At 41.6% G+C, this 19,147-nt stretch overlaps 2 protein-coding genes across 15 annotated transcripts in view; one reads left to right on the top strand and one right to left on the bottom strand.

The window, feature by feature from the left end:
• Window positions 1–13,800, top strand: part of DCBLD2 (discoidin, CUB and LCCL domain containing 2) — an 803,840-nt gene extending 790,040 nt beyond the window's left edge. Inside the window, exons 19-23 of one of the 2 annotated variants that reach the window (XR_010409667.1) lie at window positions 2,478–2,582; window positions 4,967–5,118; window positions 10,537–10,629; window positions 11,434–11,588; window positions 13,301–13,800. The gene's annotated coding sequence lies outside the window, so the exon portion shown is untranslated. The remainder of the gene's footprint in view (window positions 1–2,477; window positions 2,583–4,966; window positions 5,119–10,536; window positions 10,630–11,433; window positions 11,589–13,300) is intronic. The other variant, XR_010409722.1, reaches the window with a different exon arrangement.
• ST3GAL6 (ST3 beta-galactoside alpha-2,3-sialyltransferase 6) overlaps window positions 1–19,147 on the bottom strand; it is a 61,807-nt gene that overhangs the window by 10,705 nt on the left and 31,955 nt on the right. For 6 of the 13 annotated variants that reach the window (XM_064592657.1, XM_045902725.3, XM_045902722.3 and 3 more), the window contains 5 exons: window positions 18,107–18,206; window positions 15,510–15,587; window positions 13,281–13,384; window positions 12,170–12,233; window positions 844–939 (listed from right to left, as the gene is read on the bottom strand). In XM_064592657.1, the coding sequence (XP_064448727.1) occupies window positions 844–939; window positions 12,170–12,233; window positions 13,281–13,384; window positions 15,510–15,587; window positions 18,107–18,195 (431 nt within the window). In that variant the 5' untranslated portion in view covers window positions 18,196–18,206. Of the gene's footprint in view, window positions 1–843; window positions 940–12,169; window positions 12,234–13,280; window positions 13,385–15,509; window positions 15,588–16,009; window positions 16,245–17,071; window positions 17,187–18,106; window positions 18,207–19,147 lie in introns of those variants that run through there. The other 7 variants (XM_064594475.1, XM_045902727.3, XM_045902730.3 and 4 more) reach the window with 7 other exon arrangements.

Here is a 19,147-nt window from a genome sequence, read left to right as displayed (position 1 = left end):
ATGACAATCCTGTTCCAAGCCACCACCATCTGCCTGAATATAGCCACCTGACTGGCCTCTTTATTTCTACCTTGTCCCTCATATCCCATTGTCCATGCCACAGCCAAGGTATTTTAAAAATATAGCCAGATCAGATTGCTCTCTCGCTTAAAAATCTTCAGAAGTTTCCTGTTGTACTTAAAGTAAAATCCCAGTTCTAATCTCAGTTTACACAGTCCTATACAACCTACCCCTTGCTTTTCTCTTTGGCTTCCGACTGTACCACTCTCCCTGAGCCTGCTGCCCGACTCCCTCACCGGTTTTCTTGCTACTCTTCTCAAACCCAGGATCATGTCCTCCCCAGGACCTGCACTAAACATTCTTTCTGCCTGGATTGCTCTTCCCTAGTCTTCACATGGCTGGTACTATAATGGTCACATAGGTCTGTCTTAGAAGTCTTCTCCTCAAAGTGGTCATCCATTCTAAAGTAGCTATTCAATCACTGGCTGTCACATATGTTTTAACTGTTTGTATGGCATTTATTATTGTATTTCCTTATTTATTTAATTACTGTTTTCTTCCCTTCATCACAATGTAAGCTCCACGGGGAGCTTATTCTCATTCACTGCTATATGCCCTGGAGCTGGAACTGTGCCTGGCATATTAAGGAGACTTCACAAATATTTGCTAAGTGAATGACCTGAAAATTTAGGCCTACTCTAGTCGACGACTGAGAGACTGGCTGTGTTAATGTACTTAAATATATCTAAGCAACTCATCTTCCTTTTAAACACAGTCATACTAAAATAGAAAATCATATTCCTTTGAAACAATTCCAGGTTAGCAAATAGGAAATATATTTACCTTATTATTACATCATAGGAGTCAATTTTTTCTCCTAATGTCTTATTCTTCAAAACTCCTCCATTACCAACCACCACGCACTTTTTACATGGCACACTGTTGGGCAAACAGACAAGTGAGAGGTTGAGACATCTTTCACATAACTGGGTGATTCCAAGAATTTGTTCATACTTTCCAGAACCCAGTGCCAAATTTCACTTGTTGCACAAGTAGAAAAAGAACCAACAGTTGACTTACTGGTCTAGGGATATATTAGAAAGATACAGGATTCAAGAAATAGCATTCCATAGGAAGTATATGATTATTAGCAACTAACAGGTGCCTATGAGTCCATACGCATTCCCTCATTTGATTCTCATAACCATCTGCTGAGATAGGTAAGCCTGGTATTTCCATTTTACAAATGAAGAAGGTGTTCAGAGAAGTGTTGGTTAACATTTCAAAGTCATACTCCCAAGAAGCAGAATCAGGATTTGCATCCAGACCCTTGAAGGACAAAAACACCACTTGGCCTACAATTCTGCATGTTAATATTGATATGAGTGTGTTTACATGACATAGCTATACATTTTTTCCCAGCGTTTCTCACTCCCTGAGAATCCTGATTGTAGCTCTGGGTCATTGCTGCATCTTATTGATGTGGAGACAGTTTGGAATCTGGTAGGGAAGGTGTATCTTTCCTGGACCTGCCCACGAGCACTTCAATTCCCCCAACATGTACTGTTTCTTGGGGCTTAACCAATATAAACTAAAAGTTCATGCTGTGTTCCTAGCAGAGAGCTTTCAAGTAGATGATGAAGTGGGACTTCCTGTTGCTGGCTGGGATCAGCCTAGAATCATGCACTGTGTACCATCAGCTCTCAGCAAACCCAACCTGGCCTATCTATCTCCAGGCTCTCACCGCCTCCCGGGCAGGCCTTGAAAAATGACAATACAGACCACATCCTTCTCCTTTAGGGGACAAGACTACAGAGGGGAAGGCTGTTGAGACTGTCCTTCCAAGGCCTTCATGACATGAAAGTATAAAGAGAAAAACCATTTCTCTAAAAACCATGAAATAAAGCAGACCAGATGAACTCTAGACCTTAAGGCTCTTAGGAAATTAATGAGTAGCAAAATCGCACAAATACTGTAGAACATGTAAACTTAGAGGGGCGCCTGGTTGGCCCAATTGGAAGAGCATGTGGCTCTTGACTTCAGGCCATGAGTTCAAGCCCCACATTGGGTGTAGAGATTACTTAAATAAATAAACAAATAATCGTAGGGAATGTAAGAATACAGGAATAATTAAAAAGAGCCAAGCATTGGCCCTGTCAGGTTAAGAAGAGACAATATACACATTGTATGCATAGAAGCATAAGTTGAACTTTCCTCATTAGAATTTGTTTAGCTCACCTATTTGGTAAGTTTTTAATACTGGAAAACACTTTTTTACACATTTTACACATTTTAATAAGCTCCCCACTTAACAAGTCATGTCAAAATCAGTGTCTACCTTGTTACAAAAACAAGAAGATCCAGAGTGTCACAGGTGTCAGAGACTGGGTTGGGGGGACATTGTCCAGGCACTCCTTGATGATGTAACCCCCAAAAACTCCTATCATGGACAGATCACAATATGCTCTAAATTCCAGGAAGGCAACTTTCTCAGTGGTGCTCTGCTCTGTAACCTCTGTGACCAGGTGGCACGGAGAAGATGGGAACACTGGCGAACACATTCCAAACCCTTCCCTCTCTGGGTATGTTGTCACCAGACACATCTTATGAATACTCTCTAACAACGGCAGGTCTCATCCGCATAGCTTGTTTGACTCTTCCTTCCAGAACCTTGGGGTCAGTTTAATGCAAATCAGAGGCTCAACCTCCTGAAGCTGGCTCCATCTCCCCGCGGAGCAAGGCTGTGGGCACTGGGGAGGGAGTGGCTGGGAATGGAGGATCAGAATAACAGCTCTGTTCCTACTGAACCTGCATGGAGCTGGGGGAGAAATAACCATCATTATGGCACCAGATTAACCTCCTCCCTTATGACTGGAGGCCACTTCCTGTTCCCAGGGGCCCTAGGGGCTACAGTGTCTGTCCTGGCCTGGGATATCCAGCCTGACACCAGGCTGCCTGACCAACATCATCAAACATACCAGGCTAGATAGGAACTCACGCCACCACTGTGTCTCCAGAGCTTCTAACCTGGAGCCCCAACAAAGGACCCCCTACCCACAAGCCTCATCTCTGAAGATGACCCAGAAAGAGGTAACTCAGCTCACTCCCAGACACAACCAGTTCCATAATCACTGCTCAGCAATAAACCCATAGGCTGAACCTTCATGCTTGCAGAAGCTTCCCCTCAGTGTTATTTTTATCACACTAGATTACAGCTGGTCATCAAGCCCCAGATCACATTTGGCTGAGAGTATTGTGATAAGAGAAGCAATCATCTGTCATACGAATAGGTCACACTCCTGGTCCCCACTCAGGCTCAAGGTCCTGGACCTCCCTCTCACAGATCCTACCAAGCCTTCCGGTCAAGGGAAAAGGGAGTTGAGGTTTAGAGGCAGATCTTTACTACAAGAGCCCCGAGGATCAGCCACAGAGAGAAGGTCGTTCCTTGTATGTATGCAAGCTCTAGAGCCTCTTCCTGTTCATCGTCCCAGGAGGTTCAAGGACTTGGGGAAAATGGAAAGAAATCTTAGATACTGCCTCACTCAAAGGGACTCCAATTCTAAAGACACTTTACAGCTGAAGGGTCACCACATTTTTAGAAATTTCACTATTTTCTTCCCTGTGAGCTTTGTAGGGGGCAGCTGGAGGGCAGGCCCTTTGTCATAGAAGAAGTTCACCAATACCTCTGAAGAGAAATCTTGTCAGTGAATTTCACTTCTCCTCCTGGTAAGGGATATTGCAAAGACCCACACATTTTTCTGAGGATCATATATAATACTAGAAACTCTTTTAGGGGCATTGCTAGGACTACTCTTTGGCAATAGTATCTCATCTAGGGTAGTACTCACAATGCCCCCATGAGTCCGGGAAACACGCACTGGTACAGCTTTGCAGTCTGAACCACACACCTCACAACGCTCTCCCCAGCAGGGACCCACATATTACCAGAAATTTATCATTATCTCCTTGGCTTCATCCACCTTGTCTGGGCTCCTGGCTTCCCTTGCACCCTGAGGTGTAAAACAGTAACTTCCAGGGTCCTTTGGGTGACTGTATAACTTCACCATATTTAATTAATGCCACTTGCATGCACGAATAGTTACAGACAACTGTGAGTCCCTAGAGGGCAAGAATAGTCTCATTTATATTACTGTACTCTCCAATCTAAAACCTCCTGATTCACAGGCCGTACACTTTAGAAATCGGTTTGATTGTTATATTAAGGGTGGTGATTGTTTTCTCTCCTATTGTGTCTGGAAAAGGAGGTATCTGTTCTTCCTTCCCCCACCCCAGAAACAGGTAGGGAAATGCACATGCCCCAAACTGCTCACCCAGAAAACAAAATCATTATAGAGTCCCTGAACCTGTTAATGGAAAATCTGGAAAAGTGCTGAAACAGTCATGGTGAGAGATTACATTTCCCCCACATGAAAGGCAGGCTTCTCATCAAGCCAGGAAAACCCAGAAGACTGACTACCTTATACAGAGGTAAACATCAACACCATCAATGCGGAGAAAGTAAACACGAATCGCCCATTTCAAAGGACCTGTGACCTGTCTTCTGAATGCTTTCTGACATTCATTTTTCCCTTCAGCAATATCACACACATTAAACTCTATCACTCCATCTTCAGGGTAACAATCCATGCAGATCCCACTAGCCCTCTTCCCAACACGCATTACCCTGTGTGCCTGCTCGCAGAGCCCTGTTTTCATTAAGCCTAATAGTTGGTCTGGAGGTGGCCCCATGACCCCATCTTCGGCAGAAAGATATCAGAGAAGTCTATTAGATGCTCCAGAAAAGATTTCACCCCCAGCAAGAACATGGTTCGAAAGTTCTCCTCCTGGCCAAAAATAGCGGGATGCCCGGGCTAGTGATGCAGACACTGAGATCCTTTTAGAGCCTGGACTCTTTTTATGAAAAAGTCATAAACAACTACTAAAGTCCAAATCTTTTTATTTTTAGGTTGTCTAAGGCCATGTTTCCGCCCTGGCTGGTTGCCAGTCTGACCCAGCTCTGCTGATATAATGGATCCTGCCTGGGTGAACAACGAGGCAGTTGTCACAAATCCCTGTCTATTTAGCAGGCAATGGACTTAGCACAGGGGTTTCAATTAGGTAAGATATTTATGTATGGTTACTCTATAACCATCGATGCAGGACTCAAGCATTCTTCACAGAATCTGGCAGGCTTTCAGAAGGCAATGGTGGCAGTTGGGGGTGGAGAGCTGGTTCATGCATTTGAGTGGGAGCTAAGAGTTTGTGATTCAGGGATTCTGCTGCTCTGGCCAAGGGAGAATGTGTTCCCACTAAGGAGATGGCAGCATTCTGGGGACCTGGGTGCAGACCGGTACTCAGGAGCTACATGGACACCCAGAAAGGGCCTTGTAACATGGCACATATAAGTATCGCTTTTCTGTGATGCAATTTCCTTAAATATCCTCAGTTGTTAGTGAAGTGTGTCAAACATGGCCACCTCATGTGAACTGTGCTTTGGAGAATAAAGAGAGGAACCCGAGTCCTAAGAAATCCACAGCTGCAACACACAGAAAAGAAGACAAGAGAACCGGAGTTGCCACTCCGAACCATTGGTTTTAGGCACGGCTTCATGGTGCCTTCCAAACAAAGTGCCACAGAGGCTAAAAAGGAACCTAGAGGTCACCTCAAACACCCCACCTCTTTTTTAAAAAGCATTTTATTTTGGGGGGTGCCTGGGTGGCTCAGTCGGTTAAGTGTCCGACTCTTGATTTCAGCTCAGGTCATGATCTCAGGGTTTTGAGATCGAGCCCCACATCTGTGGGCACACATGCTGGGCTTGGAAGCTGCTAAAGATTCTCTCTCCCTCTTCCTCTCTCCCCCCACCTCTCTCTAGTAAAAATAAAATAAAATAAAGAAGCATTTTATTTTTTTAATTGCAATATAATTCACAAGTCTTAAAATTCATCCTTTTAAATAAAATTCAGTAGGCTTTTGCATATTCACAAAGCTGTGCAGCAATCCCCACTACGTAATTCTGACCCCACAGCCAATAGCACTCCCTCTCCTTTTCCCTTCCCCACCCCCGCAACCACAAATCTACCTTCTGTCTCTATAGCTCTATCGATTCTGGCCCTTTCATACAGAAGGCATCATGCGGTAGTCGTACACGGTAAGGTGTTCTCTCGTATATAATAATATTTGTCTGTGGGATTTCATGACTGGCTTCTTTTGTTGAGCATAGCGTTTTCAAGATTCATCCACATTGTAGCATGAATCAGTACCCCCATTCCTTTTTATGACTGAATAATATTCCTTTGTATGGATACACATTTAATTTATCCATTCAGCAGCTGGACATTTGGGTTGTTTCCACTTCAGGGCTTTTCGGAATAATGCTCCTAGGAACATTCACATAGAAGAAGTTCGGTGGTCGTAGGTTTCAGCGTGGGCTTTCTATTTCAAAATAATTCTGGAGTCACACGAAGTTGCAAAACCCGTACTAAGAAGTCCTGGGTACTCTTTACCCCGTTCCCCTCGACCAGGCTTACACTGACTTAACAACTGTGCACTGGTTACACCGACTTAATGATTAACAGTTAAAACCACCCTCGGCTTCATGTGCATATGGAGGTCCTTTGGTTCCTCTCTTTCCCGTGACACTAAGGTTCAGAAGCCTGGGAACTTGCCCAAGAACACAAAGCAGTTAATGCCTTTTTGTCACCATCTATTTAAATGTTGCCTGACTACTTCCTTACCCCTCTCTCCACCTCCCTCCCCCTGCCACCCTCAAAACCCTGTCTCTCAAGCTCTCCTTCCCTGGCTGGTTTACCATCACTCCTCCGCTGCCAAAGTCCTGACCTGAGAGCCCGGCTGAGTATTTCCATAAAAGGAGGAACATGAAAAAAAACATGGAAAGGGTTGCTCTAATTGCTTTTAAAAAAAAAATGGTTTGCCTTTTTGAAACTAGCTAGAAGTGGTGGTTGCATAACTTTGTGAATGTACTAAATGCCACTGAATTCTTCACTTTAAAATGGTTCGTTTTTATGTAAATTTCACCTCAATTGAAAAAGGTGATTTGTCAACATTTGAGATTTTTTCTCTTTGCCACACTTGGGATCTGCTGGCTCAGCGCCAGAATCAGAGGCACTTTTACTATGCTTGATCTTCGGGTGAGAGACAGCAAAGAAAAATGTGTTTTCCTATAGTATCTATTCAGAGAAGATTCTTCAGGGATCATGTATCTTTAAGAGAAAAAAAGCCCTATTTAATATATATGTGTTTTCAATGAACTTACACATGTACCCTGGAGATGTTTTGGTTTAACCCTGCTAGAGTATTAAAGTTCATCTGGCTAAAAATGGTTTGAGGTTAAGGATAAAGGCATAAGCTATATTAAATAATGCACGAGATGGCCTGGAAATCCTAAAGAACATGTCCAAAAGAATTCACCATTCCAGAATTCTCTTGCCCCTATCTTCAGATGATGCTCAGTTCAAGACATTCAGTTGTGGGGTCTTGCTTGTCTTCTCTTTGCTTGTTCAAATGTGGAAGGAGGTACTGAGAACAGAAGTCTGCAGACCTCCATATCACCTTCCATATAACTTCTCCGGACGTCGGTTCTCTCACCTTTTAAATGAGGGAATTGGACTAGATCTCCACCCTTCCTGCCTCCGACCATCTCTCAGATTCACCACTTTGCTTTAGAGTCTGGCTCTCAGGCCACACAACACAGCAAGAGGAGGTAAGCTTAGGTAATCGGGACTCTTTACAAAACAGCACAGCACCCCAGGGTTTACCCCACTCCCACCTGCTGGGCCACTGCTCGGGAGAGAAACTCAAACAATACAAAGGAAAAAGTCCAAGATTTACACTAAAAATAAAAAGAGAAATAAAAAAAAAAATAGAGTAATACACATGTCCCATTGCATGGTATCCTCCTTTCACAGAGAACAGAGAATCTCTGTCACAAAATTAGGGGGAAAGGCAATTTTCTATAATGCAAATATTTTTCTAACAGATATGAGTATACAAAGGGAAGCAAATTATTATAATTACTAGGTGACCAAAAACTTAGAAAAAGAACAGGTGAGTCTGTTTGTTTGTTTTGTGTTTTGGTGGCGAGGGGGCAGTGGTTAGTGATGGGTGGAGGCAGAGCAGAGAGCCAGCCTGGAATGGTTTAGCTCAAGGGGTCTTGCACACAAGCGTCATGGCCAAACACACACACTCCTGTTCCCTTCCTTGTTTATTTCCCGCCCAACTACTTCATGGTATTAGCTTTAGGAAAAGGTTCCCTCTGCCTCAGAGTTACTTTACTAACATTACCCACCAATATGGCATATATAACAAGTCCTTCATAAGAAATGTCTCTTCATGGGGTGCCTGGGTGGCTCAGTCAGTTAAGCAGCTGACTCTTGATTTCAGCTCAGGTCATGATCTTAGGGTCATGGAATCAAGCCCCACGTCGGGCTCCACACTCAGCATGGAGTCTGCTTGAGATTCTCTCTCTCCCTCTCCCTCTGCCCCTCCCCCCACTTGCACATGCTCTAAAATAAATAAAATCTTTTTTTTTAAAGATTTTATTTACTTATTTGACAGAGAGAGACATAGCAAGAGAGGGAACACAAGCAGGGGGAGTGGGAGAGGGAGAAGCAGGCTTCCCGCTGAGCAGGGAGCCCGATGCGGGGCTCGATCCCAGGACCCCAGGATCATGACCTGAGCCGAAGGCAGACGCTTAACGACTGAGCCACCCAGGTGCCCCATAAATAAAATCTTAAAAAAAATGTCGCTTCATAAAAAAAATAAAATTTAAAAATTAAAAAAAAAAGAAATGCCACTTCGAAATGATCTACAACACAATATGTTTCAACAGCTTTCACAGTGATCAATTCTCCAAGAGACAAACCACAGTTGACTTCCTTAAGCACTCAGCTAAGTTGATATAGTTATATAACTGACTTCAGAATCCTAAATATTTACCAGGCACAGAGACCAGTTGCCCCTCAATAAAGTCCCTTAAAATAGGACTTTTTTAGTGTGGGCACACAGCCACTTTTAATAAAGACTACTTTTTTTTTTTTTAAGGCTACATTTCTAGCCCACCTTCCAGCTAGGTATGGCCTTGTGATTATATCCCTAGCCAATGAGATACAATCAGTGGTTGCTAGCAAATGTTAACCACCAGTTCTCTCTGGGAGAAAAAGAGGTGATAGGAGAAGCCCTGGTTTGCAGTGTTGCCAATTTCCATGGCATAAATACTCCCCAAATGGCTAATTTCAAGTTTCTACCTTGATGGCACTGAACATGGAACTGGAAAGAACTACAGCTCTCAAGTTGGTGCCAACTGGCTCCAGCACATCCCTGGATGTAATAGAGTATTATATGTGATTTCTGGGCAACGTCCTTAAAGCAGGAGGCAAGTCTTAATGGATACGGACATGGCCTTCCCTTTGCTCCTCCTTACTGGCCAGAATACAGCCGAGATTGGTGGAAGTCCAGCCATCACACTGGATATTAAGGAGGAAGCTATGTATATAGAAATGGCAGACTCACAATAGAACAGCCCAGGTCCCTGCTAATCATTGCTAGCAGACTGGCCCTGGAATGTTACCCTGCAGACTTCATTTATGTGACACCTGTGAGAAAGAGGAAGCTTTCTATCTTGTAAATGCATCTGATAGTTAGAGCTTTCCCATTCATAGTGGAATCTGTCCCAACAGAGGGCATCACACAAGCTAAGGAATGAAACTGAACAAAACTAGGACTTGCATCTGGTAGAACTGTAAAGGATTCGGATTTGAAACAATGACAAAATGTCTGCACCTTTCTGGAAGGGACATAGAGGATAGAGAGAGAATAAAATCAGTGAAGAGAGCAGTCCACAGGGGAAGGGACTGGAAAGGCTGAGCTACCCCCTCTCCTGCTCAGCTCCCTGCTCCCACAACCAACAGACCCATGACAAAGAGTGAGCAGCCAGAGCCCACGAGGCTTCCTCCTGGGGCCAGCTCCTGAAACCACCGCTGGGCTGGTCGATCCCCTCTGGGCTAGAAAGAGACGGTTCTCAGACCTGTTTCTTCTAGAGCATTTTTCCCAGGTGGAGAGGAGAAATGGGAGATGCTTAAGGTCACGTAGGGGACAAAGTGAGTTGACTCAGAGGCAACAATAGGGTTAGCATATTCTGCCCTTCTGGAGTTTATTTAAAATATACTTTTCAGGCACAGACTGGTCTGTTACTGTCTTTGTGTTGTACAGTGGCTTCCAGACAAATGTAGAATGACTTACTTCAAATATACGTATAATTTATGATTACACGTGAACCCACCCCAAAAGTCAATATGCAAATGGAACGTAATAGTGTCATAAATATATTCTTACCTACTTTTGAAATACTCTTTCTCAAGTCCCTAGGAAACAGGTTTGCACCATCAAACCAGCAATTCAGCAATGCTGACTGAGTATCTGAGCGCATCCCTGTGCGTACTCTGTGGGGATCCTACAAGGACATTTTCCATTCACTCTGTACCTGAAAAGTCTCTGACTGTATATTTTATTCTATTTCAGTCTCTTGACAACTTCAGACTCAAGGACTCCTGTGTAATCAGCAAGATCTTTAATCCCTCCTCACCACCCACACCAACCTCCCCTCTAATACGGGTGATGCTCAGAGCCTGACACGGGTTGAGGGTGGGAGTGGGGGGCATGCTCAGTGACAAAGGAGGAAAGGGTAGGGAGCAGCAAGACCAAGTCAGCAGGAACAGAGGGAAGAGCCTGGATGAGGCACACACAGATGATGAACACCTGGGGGAGAAGGGCTTCTGAAAGCAACTCTATACAGTACAATCTAGTTCTAAGATAAAAACCAGGAAAGAATGAAACTTCCAGTCACACCCCTCCCCCCCTACAAGAATCCTAACAGTAGCTCCCATTTAAAGGGACAGGGATCTTGTAGATAATTACTCTTAAGTCAAACATCCAGGCACTGGATGGAACTCTCTAGGTTCACATCCTGGCTCTAGCATTTGCTGACTGTAGCAAACTACATATGTGTGCCTAGTTCCAGTTCCTCCATTAAAAATAGAAAAAAAGGATTATCAGGGATATTTTGCAGGGTGGTGGTAAAAATTAGAAAGCATGCTCATATGCCAAAGGTCTGCACAAAACAATATTCTACCAATTAGAGCTATAAAACTTTAGGTTAGAAAAGAATATATGTGGTTACTGTTGATATGCAATCAAAAATTGAAATTAAGTTGATGGCATAGTTTTAAATTATAACAAGTAAGTACCAGCTGAAATGAGCAACATTTATTAAATAATCCACCCTCTGATAATCTGGGCTCCCAGAGAAAAAGGAGATAAATTCAGATAAAATCTAGCACTGTTCTGCCAGCTCTGTTCTGTAAATCCTATCTCCATTTTCACACCTCTACTACCCTCACTTATGTTTCCGCTTAATAGCACCCCTATTCTCTTGAGCAAGAGGGAAAATTCTGTCATTTTCGTTTTTAATGGAAGCCTGACATCTGCAGACTACCTGTGCCATTCCCCTGGACCACTGGCCAAATCCTAAAATGTAGCTTAAACATTTGTGAAGAAAGTCTACCTTTGTAAAAGTAAGTATACCTGCTAAGAAGTCTATCTTTAGCAATTTCATGCCTACGGGGCTAACTTGACACCAGAATATCCTACAAACTAAATGACCTTTTGTAGTCAGAAAACGTATTATCTAAACAAGCTGTTTGCTTCCCTCCAGTATAATTCTGAATAAGAGGAAGAGAACTCCTTCTGAAATCCAATATTCAAGTGAAACAGAAAGGATCCTCCTGTTAAAAAGGTACATGGGAGGTACAGGAAACAGCCCATGGAGGGGGCTGTGAGCTGATTAACAGAAGCTATGAATTAATTCTTCAGTACCAACAATTTAGAAAAGAGGAATGTGGATTACAATGTCTTGACCCAGAACTAGCATTGCTCATCATAAGGCTCTCTGCAGACTTTTAAGGCAACCAGTTACGCAGCTTCTGAATTAATTTTGTAGTTTATTTGAAGTATCATAGAAATAACTACTAGAGGTTTTAGTTATACACAAATACTAAGGAATTTTCTTGAATGAAGACATTTTAAATTGGGGTGCACATTTTGAACCCCATTAGCTCAAACTCAAAGTCAAACAAAAGCAAGGAAATAAACTCACTTGTCAAACTCGTCAAAGAGATCACAACTCTGCAGTTTTGAAAGAGCAAGTCGAAAATATTCCGCTAGAAAACAAATGGAATATTATAAATAAAAGGAATCATGGCTTCTTAGGTACATAGTAAGCCATCTGCCCCCTTCCCTCCCCCAAACCCATTTCAAACTGGTACAGCCCCATGGATTTAGTCCATGGTGAAAATTAATGATACAACTGCAATTAGCCAGCACCACTCAATAGGCACACTCCAAGGACACTTTACAAAAACTCCAGAAAAGAGAAAAAGAAAAAGATGCTTAATCTGAAAACAATCATAAAAAAGTAATCCCCAAAATATCAACATCAGATGACATTAGTAGAGAATATAGCCTTTCAAACTGACATTAGTCTAAAAACCAATTTTCAGTAAATTTAGAGGTATTATCAAATTCTCTGCAATATGTTTTTAAAACATATACACACACATACATACAATACACAAGCACAAAACAGGATCAGTTGAATATGCAAAATCTAACTAAGAAAACTGTAAGCTTATCACCTCCTGGGCTTTCAGGGTCTCTCCCAAAACTACAACGTAAAGCTACATAAAGCCAGTTCATGTGTCAATAAGCAAAGAGAAGACTATTCTGTCATTAGTAGATAGAGTGATTCTCTCTCAATTTGGCAATAGTGAAATACCTGCTGGTTAAAAGGTTGATCAAGGAGCTAGGTCTTAAATTGATGAAATAAAATAAAACTCAGAGGTAAAGAGGCGAAAAGGGGAGCTGGGGAGGACGTTAACCCAACCCACAGGGTATCCTGCTAATTCTACATTGGAATAAACTAAGGCATCAGAACGCATGAATAATACCATGGCTAAACCAAAGTAAAAAAGCAGTTTCTCAATAAAAACAACAAATCTACCATTTTATTCTTAAATTCTACACTGCCTCAAAAAGGAGTAGGGATTTCTATATTGAAATTTAACTTCCTTCATCCCATCTCCAAATCATTTTCTTTAGGAATCATTATGACACATAAAGATTAAAAGGCCCTAAAATTATATAAACATGTGGTTCACATCAAACACCATTCACATTAATAGGGTTAGGTAAAGGATAATATTACTGACCTGATGTTCTTATCCCATAGGGCAAATCAAACTTATCGCTACCATACAAGGAAGCAATCTTTTTAAAATCAGCTGCACACAGAAAAGGGTGAAACTGATGAAACCTGTGGGAAAAGGAAGAAGAGTGATTTCCCCAAATGCCTACCATATCTGCAGCCTTCTAAAATCACAGCTGAAATTAACTGCAGTAGAGTACACATCTCGATATACTGACTATATGAACGTGTAATTGTTTTTTTAAGTCTTTAAAAATCACTACATGAACGTGTAATTGTTTTTTTAATTCTTTAAAAATCACCTGAAACAGTATTTAAGTATTATATAGAATGGGATATGCAATGCAACTACACAACCAAAACGTAAACACTTTCCAGGTTGTGGAACCAAAATTACGTCACAGCTTCAGGGGCTAACGAGGGGGGATCAAAATTTAAAACAAACCAACACCAGGTGATAATATGTTAGCCATCTGCAGGAAGAGACAAAGGAGGCAGTAAGGGAAAATAAAAGCATGGATGCTAAGCCACTCTCAAATTTAAAAATACCGTGTGTACAAAGTTGTGTCAGCTGTGAAAATAAAAATATAACAAAAATTCGACGCGCCGAGGATTAAACTCTTTTCTGATATCATTAAGACTTTCTCAAGAACAAGAACTGTGGGCACTGTCTTCCTATCATCTGCTCTGTCCTGCCCTGCTAACCCCACTCAGGTACTCTCACAGACAAGAGAGCCAGTTTGAGGAGGGTGGGATGTGCTTCCATTCCCCACCTCTCCTCACTTTTAGCACCCAGCATGGAGTAAGCAGGCTACATATGGTTAATAAATGATTGAATGAATTTCAACTCCATGTTACTTCTTCACGGAACCAGTATGACATAGAAAACAAAGTTTTTTTAATTAAAAAGAAGGAACAAGTCAAACTAGTCCATACTTCATCCCCCACACTTGGCTCCACTTTTCCAGTCCTAGCAGCGCTGCCCTTAGTCTAAAAACTGCAGGTGCAGATCACAGTGCCCTGGGGCTTCAGGGGCTGCATGACAAAGAGGAAATAAACAGCCGTGGGATAGGGGTGACATAGCTTCAGTTTCCTTCTGGTTTTGCCACTCAGGAGCCACTAACCTGGGACAAGTCCCACGAGCTTAACGTTTTCAGAGCGGAGTTAGAACTCACACCATATTCAGACTAAGGAACAGGTGAGGATGAGCCCTTCCTGCTTGACACAGGATCTGTGCCCCAGACTTAGTTGTGACAGTGATAGCAGTCTCGAGGGTCCAGCCTTATTTATACATGTTGGGTTCCAAGGTAAAACGTATTTATCCCCGGTGTAGACTGGGTTCCAAAGTAAAGTGTATTTCTTACTATGGGTCATGGTCAAAAAAGTTTAAAACCACTAGTTTTGCAGTGGTCCTAACTGGACACACCCCTATGGAAAGACTACAAGTAGTCATGCATACCTGTGATCATATGCAGAAATGTTTTATGTACCTGCAGTGTCCTAGAGAGTTGATTTTAAAGGAATCTACAGCCCCAAGAGGTTAAGAACCAGTAATGAAAAGGTACAGTAACATAATTAAAAGAAAACAGACATTTTTGATCCCAAATGGGTAAAATATTGAAAAGCCTGTACCTGTTTTACACAATTAAAATGACCAGACTGTCATTTATTTCTATTTCTCCAGAAGCACTTTGACCAGCAATCTGTCAAAGTTGAGGTGACGGAGGAAAAGAATATTTGTGGCTATTCTACAAGTCCTGACAACCAAGTAAAGATCATTATTTACATTCCAAGTATTTCACTGAAAGTCCCTCCAAGTCAGGAAAAAGGTCTCATCATAAAGTTTAACCTAGAGGCAAGGGACAAACGGCCACAAAATAGTAAGGGTGAAAAATAACATGGAAACAACAAAGGGGGGGTAGTAAAACCCTGAAGAATAGTTCACTTTTTTATAATCAAACACAGCTCGGCCTCTCTAATCTCACCTGTGTAAAAAGAATACTGGTCTGATGGACTTCAATGCCTTTGCTAAAAATATATGCAGAACTCTGACTAAAAGCACAAAAAGAGACAGGATATTCAAGCTCTTCCTTAAATACAGAGTGATGTGTTAGGTTAGGAGTGTCATTCTACTGCTAAGATTCATATGGGAAAAAAAACTAAACAGGTGTGAGATATGATTACAAACACATTTTGAACATTTTGTATGTCACAATTTCTTTTAGATTTTTACCTCAGGAGAGAGGCAAAAGCTGGCTTCGATAAACAAGGCTGGATCTTATTTCTCCGTTTCATTTCCGCAGGTGGTACCCTATGAGACAAAAATAGGGTCAGTCAGAAACCAGAACCAGGCAGCCCGCCCAAAGGAAAGCGAAAGCCCTGGGAATCGGCTCAGTGCCACCACCCAGAGGCTTCCCAGGCATGGAATTAACAGCTCTCACAGAAGCTCTTGAGGGAGGACAGGACCTTGCATGGGTTTGAGGATGCATGGATACCAGGCAAGAGAGTGAGAAAGGCTGAGGTGACAAGCAACCCAGAAGTAATTCAACAAGCAGTGAACAAAGAGCCTTCAAGAAGGGCTAGGATTACCACACTGTGGAGGCCCCAAGCAGGCTGACTTTTTAGAAGTACCCCACCCCCCGCCGCCCCTGCCCACCCAGAGCCTGAGGAACCCAACACACGCCCGTGCACATGGCTATCTCGGTCCTCCATGCTACATCTGGGGACACCTACCACAGAAACACAGACCTGCAGATGCAGCCTTGTGATCTGGCCTCCACAAATCACACTATTCAGAGTCCTATGGAACTCTCCTCTATTCTTGGCACAGGTTAGGCCCTTCTGGGTCTCCTGAATGGAGTGCTTGTCTCCACAATTTAAAAGGGTATTGTGAAACAAGACAAAGCACGAAAACAAGAATAAGCGAAGGGGACAGGGTGACAGGATCCAAATTTAACCAGCTTCATAACTGCTTAACAGAAGAACATGTTAATGATCAATGATATGAGGAACTCATCTTAAAAAACTAATCCATTTTCTCATATAATCACAGGACTCAAACTAAAAGTATTGGTCTCAATTTTCATTGTTTTGTTAAAAAATCCCCGTAGTTGGAACTGCTAGGTTTCTAAACGACAAAGCTAGTGAAGTCCTTATCAGAGAAACACCTTCTGTGAGTACCACAAATGGCAAGAATCCCTTGATTTATAGGTATGGAAGGTACATAAATGTGGTGGACCAGCATATTAGACCATAAAAACCAAATTATATTCAGAGGACAAAATGAAGTGTAAGATACATTTCTTGGTTTCTAAGATTATTCAAACAGAAAACCTTTTAGGATATTGAGAAGACAAGCTTTGAGTGGCTTTAAAAAGTTATCTGTCTTAAATAATTCTTAAGCAATTAAGTTCACAGCACAAAACCCACCCGAGGTAATTTCCCACGGTACTCTATATGACTGGAGTGGTGTGTTAGCTTAGGAGTGTCATAAACATTCATCAAAGCCTGATGACAAAAGACTGTGTAGAATTCAGATTCTTTACATTGTCTTCCTTATCATTTCCCTTGTGACACACAACAGGATTTGTAGGGAAGTAGCAATCTAGTAAACTCCTTGCTTTCTCTTCTGTTCTTGTCTTCCGTTACTAAGTGTGGTACAGAGATAGGACGCAGCAAAGACAGAAGGAGAGATCCCCATGGTATAACCCTCGTGTAGTGTGTAATCAAACTTCTAAATCCTCTAGCTCATTATTTAAGTCCAAAGCCTAGAAACTTAGGTCCAAACCTACCCACCTGGCATTGGGTTTTCCCAGTGACCATTTGCCTAACGTCCTTCCATGAAGAGTATTACAATAATTTTTCAATCAACCAGTGGTGAAATAAACTCAGAAGCATCAATATTTTTTATCTAGTAGGATAAAAAAAAAAAAAAAAAAAACCCAGAGATGTGATCTAGGATTTCCTATGGAAAAACTGGCAAAGAGTACTGATAGTTTAAGACAGGAAATTATCATGTGATTTATTTTGGTATCATATACTACCATCTACTCAGGATTTAAGGGTCATCAAAACTTTATTCCTAGCCAAAGGACTGGCAATAGGGAAAAGGATAAAAAGCTTATAAGTTTTCTCTGCAATAAAACTACCTGTGCCTCTTCAAAGTTTTATATGTGACATTTTAAGTCAACATGGTTTCATAATGTACATCTATCATCATTCACCAAATATTTTTAAACAAAGAGAGTCTATACTTTAATCAGCAATCTCTTATCCAAGCATTTTAGGCTCAACAGTCAAGTACAACTGAGTCCAAGAATGACGCCATCAATTCAAGGAAAGGAAATATTATATGATTGTCCCAAAGACAATCAACATCACTGCTTCACTGAAAAGTCAATAAAAAGAAGGTGCTATTTTATCAGTTTTAAACTGCTAGAGTACAACATTGAAGCTATCAGAATGGTAAAACCCCAATTGATAATGGAAAGCTAGAAAAGGCTCAAAATGTTAAAGAGGTGGTTTTTTGTTTGTTTTATAGGTCTCTCTAGGATCATTTGTGTGTCTCTGCGAAAGACTAGTTTGGGAATTATTTTTAAAGAGCAAAAATGATAGGGTGCCTGGGTGGCTCAGTCAGTTAAGCATCTGACTCTTGGTTTCAACTCAGGTCATGATCTCAGGGCTGTGAGATTGAGCCCTGAGTCACGCTCAGTGTTGAGCGCAGAGTCTGCTTGAGGTTCTCTCCCTCTGTCCCTCCTCCCATCCCGCTCTCTCTTTCTCAAATAAATAAATTCCTTAAAAAAAATAATAAAGAGCCAAAACGAAACTTACCAGTAGATGTTTGTTCCCCATAATATACAATGCAGCACATAATAGAGAAAGACAGCACTCAGGAATATGGCCACAAGGTACCCTCTCATGGCTGGCCCACCTGAAACACAGGAATGAAGTCCAAAGAAAAGGCAATATTATCTGTTCTATAGATGGGTTCACACAAAAACTCAAATACAAGATTAGTGAACAAACATATAGAGAGGGAAAGAGAAGTAAAATGATGTAGGCCTATTATTTTTGGAAATACCCACTATATTTGCAGGAAAAGAGTATTTTTTTCCTCTCTCCTCAGCCTCTTTAGTCAATATAACATGGTAGGTAGACCAATAAACAGTACCATTGTTTCAAAGCTGGTGGCTTCCATACTACTTTTTCATGTTAGAGAAGTACCCGTTTGATTTTTCAGTATCATAGCACAGGTAAATTTAGCTAATTTCTTCCTTCTTTTTGCACTACATAGACAGTTTGGTCCATTATACACTGTAGATAGATAAAAACCTGGACACAATCCTCTTTAGAATATAAATTTAAAAATCCTTTATAGGATATATATTTTTTAAAAACCTAACCATATTTAGTTCTCACTTTTGCTTCCTAGAAATAAGTTCTCACTTCCACATGCAATTCAATGCAAAAGACAAATTTAATATATTATATGGTTCTTATAAGAGATTTCAGTGCTTGTGATTTGAAACAAGTAAGCTATCTCTTTGCCTCTCTTATCAAGTTTCTGACTCATCTAGACAGTTGCACATACCACTGCTCCCACTCCTGTTCATATCTATTAATCTCAGTCGGGGCAACGCAGTTTAGACGCTGTGAGTCTGAGGAGATACATTTCCAAATAATATCATGCTGTCTCCCTTTTAACAGTAAAATAAGGCCAAATGGAACTCTTAAAATAAGGCACTCCTTTGCCTTCATAAGTAGAATATGATAAATATAATTTAAGCTTTCCTTGATAATGTGGGGTCACAATTGTCCTGGGCTCCTCTGGAACCAAGAAGGGTGTGGGACTGTTTGCTAAGCAAAAGTCGC

The sequence above is a fragment of the Mirounga angustirostris genome, unplaced genomic scaffold (genome assembly GCF_029215605.1).
Source record: "Mirounga angustirostris isolate CCGP_5_RB_7025 unplaced genomic scaffold, mMirAng1.0.hap1 SCAF_1, whole genome shotgun sequence".
NCBI lineage: Eukaryota > Metazoa > Chordata > Mammalia > Carnivora > Phocidae > Mirounga > Mirounga angustirostris.
This window is presented reverse-complemented; position numbering and strand designations above follow the sequence as displayed.